The sequence below is a fragment of the Nicotiana sylvestris genome, chromosome 9 (genome assembly GCF_000393655.2).
Source record: "Nicotiana sylvestris chromosome 9, ASM39365v2, whole genome shotgun sequence".
NCBI classification, from domain to species: domain Eukaryota; kingdom Viridiplantae; phylum Streptophyta; class Magnoliopsida; order Solanales; family Solanaceae; genus Nicotiana; species Nicotiana sylvestris.
In genome coordinates, this window is record NC_091065.1 from 22,897,590 (window position 1) to 22,900,395 (window position 2,806).

The following is a 2,806-nucleotide window of genomic DNA, read 5'->3' on the forward strand; positions in this document are numbered from 1 at the left end:
AGAGATTCACATTTGCGAGATTCTCATCACAAATGTAAAGAGGAGCTGGGCCACACAGTTTTCACAATTGTGAAACAAACTTCGCATTTGCGAAGTTGGTCTGGGGAGGGTAGCCTTCGTATTTGCGACGATTGTGTCACATTTGCGGTCATCCAGTGTTTGTATATGCGAACATTTCCTCGCATTTGCGAACTATGCAGAAATGAGAAGGGGTTCGCATTTGCGAGGCTTCCTTCGCATTTGTGAGCTTCGCATTTGCGAAGCCCAGGTTGCAAATGCGACATCTGTAGCTGATGAAAAGAGACTTAGACGGGATTTTTCTCCCATTCTTCAAATTTTCAAAACCTAAAACACAAGAGGCAATTTCTAAAGACCTTTTCTTCCCCAAATCATAGGTAAGTGATTCTAAACTAGTTTCTTTCAATCTTTCACTTTATTTTACAATATTTCAACCTAAAATCTAAGGTTTTCATGGTGGAATTGGGGATTTTGAGGTAGAAATTAGGGATTTGATAAATTGGGATTTAGACCTCAAATTGAGGTCAGATTCCAAAACTAATTATATATCCAGGCTCGGGGGGGGGGAGGGGGAGGTGTAAATGGGTAATCGAGTTTTGGCCCAAATTTCGAATTTGGATCAAGTGAGCACGGGTGTTGACTTTTATTGACTTTTTCAAAAATGACTTAAATTAGATCTTTTGCTATCGTGGGTAGCTCCTAAGGCTTAAGTTAAATCGTTTGGTTGGTAATTTGCTAGATTCTATTGGTCCGGAGTGATAGGTTACAAGTACTTTGGTCATAAGTACTTTACTTTATGTTTTGATGATCTAACAAACTTACTATCCAAAATTAGATAAGGAACTTGTTACACATTTACAAGACCTTAAGATCACAAGGTTCCAGGTTGGGATCCAGCATTGGATATGATTCAACTCTTTAGAGTGAAAGGAACATCTGAGGAAATAGGTCCCTATCGGTTCCTAAGGAGATTGTACAAAGTCAACTCTCCAGTTGGAAAGTTGCTGCCTGCACACGCTACTGTACAGGAACAGTGCAGCAGTCAACTTTCTATGGAAGGATTTTTACCTACCTTGCTTACATCATTGTATGTGAGGTCATAAATTTATTATTAACATCAAGGGAGGTAAAACACATTTTCACTTGAACACTTAGAGATTTTACTCAAGCTCACTCACGTGACTATCCAGCAAGAAAGTTTCAAGTGCTTCAAGAACAAAGAACAAAGCAACTACGGACCAGTTCCCATATCAAGTCACTTTTTGCCCTTAGTTGAGTTGTAATTTTGTAATAGTTCTTCACTTGTATTTCCTACTTATCTTGTTTAGAAGCATTCTATAGGAACCCCTTTGCAAACCTTAAACCTGTGTGTTCGAGTCTTGGCTAAAGTTAGTCATCTTGTAAAGTCATTATAATAGAGTTATTACAAGGTGGCTTGTAATAGATGTGTTACAAGTTAGTGAGGGATTAAGAGGTAAATTCCTAGGTTGCATAGGTTGTAATCTAAAGGTGCTCAGTAGTGAAATTAAAATCTTACAAGGGTAAGTCATGGCTTTTAATCCCGTTAGCTGGAAATTTTCCACGTAAAATTCCTCTTGTCATTTATTTGCTGCTGTGTATGTGTGTACTATTGAACCTGATAGAGAACTTGGTTCTCTATAGAGTTTGGTGGACCCTTATATTCTATAAATTGGTATCAGAGCGGGTTCTTTCTATTAGGTTGACACCTAGAAAGGATCCTCATGGCTGCTCCTCCAAACTTCGAAGAAGGCTAGTCTACTTACAGACCTCCAGTGTTCAACGGTCAATATTATGGATAGTGGAAAACTAGGATGCACGACTTCATTATGACTGAAGATTTTAAGTTATGGGATATCATATGTGATGGACCCTTTGTCCCTACAAAGAACCTTGGTGACCCAGCTGTAGCCATTCCCAAGACGAGGAAGGAATTAAATGACGATGATAGAAAGGCCATAGAAAAGAATTTTCGTGCAAAGAAAATTCTTGTGTGTGGCATTGGTCCTGATGAATATAGCAGAATATCAGCATGTCAATCAGCAAAAGAGATCTGGGAGGCTCTTCAAACAGCTCACGAGGGAACAACACAGGTGAAGCAATCAAAGATTGATATGCTCACAACAGAATATGAGCTCTTTAGAATGAAAGATGATGAATCCTTCCAAGATATGCATACTCGAATCACCTCCATCATCAATGAGATTCACTCTCTCGGTGAAAGTATTCCAAGAAACAAGCTTGTCAGAAAAATCCTTAGTGTACTGCCTAGTTCTTGGGAAAGCAAAGTTAACGCCATTACAGAGGCTAAGGACTTGCAGACACTGACATGGATGAACTTGTTGGAAACTTGAAAACCTATGATGATGAAGAAGAAGGACAATGAAAGAAAAGAGCCCAAGAGGGAGAAGAACCTCTTCCTCAAGATGGATATCAATGATTCAAGTGGTGAAGACGGGGACATGGCCTACTTGACAAGAAGATTCCAGAAGATGGTTCACAGGAATGGAGGCATCCAAAAAGGGGAAGTTCTAGCAAGCCAAGAAATTATGACCTTTGTCATAAATGTGGAAAGCCAGGACACTTCATCAAGGATTACCCTCTCCTAAAGCAAGATCAGTACAATAACAACTTTGACAAAGCAGTCAAGAGGAACTAGGTTCCTGACAAATGCTTCAAGAGAAAGAATGATACTGATAATGTTGTAAAGCAAGCTCTTGATGCATGGGGAGACTCCTCCAGAAAATCTGAAGAAGAAAACGACCATGGT

General features: G+C 39.5%; 1 protein-coding gene across 1 annotated transcript; it reads left to right on the forward strand.

Moving 5' to 3' along the window:
• The first annotated feature begins 1,865 nt into the window (after positions 1-1,865).
• Positions 1,866-2,390, forward strand: LOC104226237 (uncharacterized). Its single transcript, XM_009778178.1, has one exon. The coding sequence runs from the start codon at positions 1,866-1,868 to the stop codon at positions 2,388-2,390; it is 525 nt and encodes a 174-aa protein (XP_009776480.1).
• The last annotated feature ends 416 nt before the right edge of the window (positions 2,391-2,806 follow it).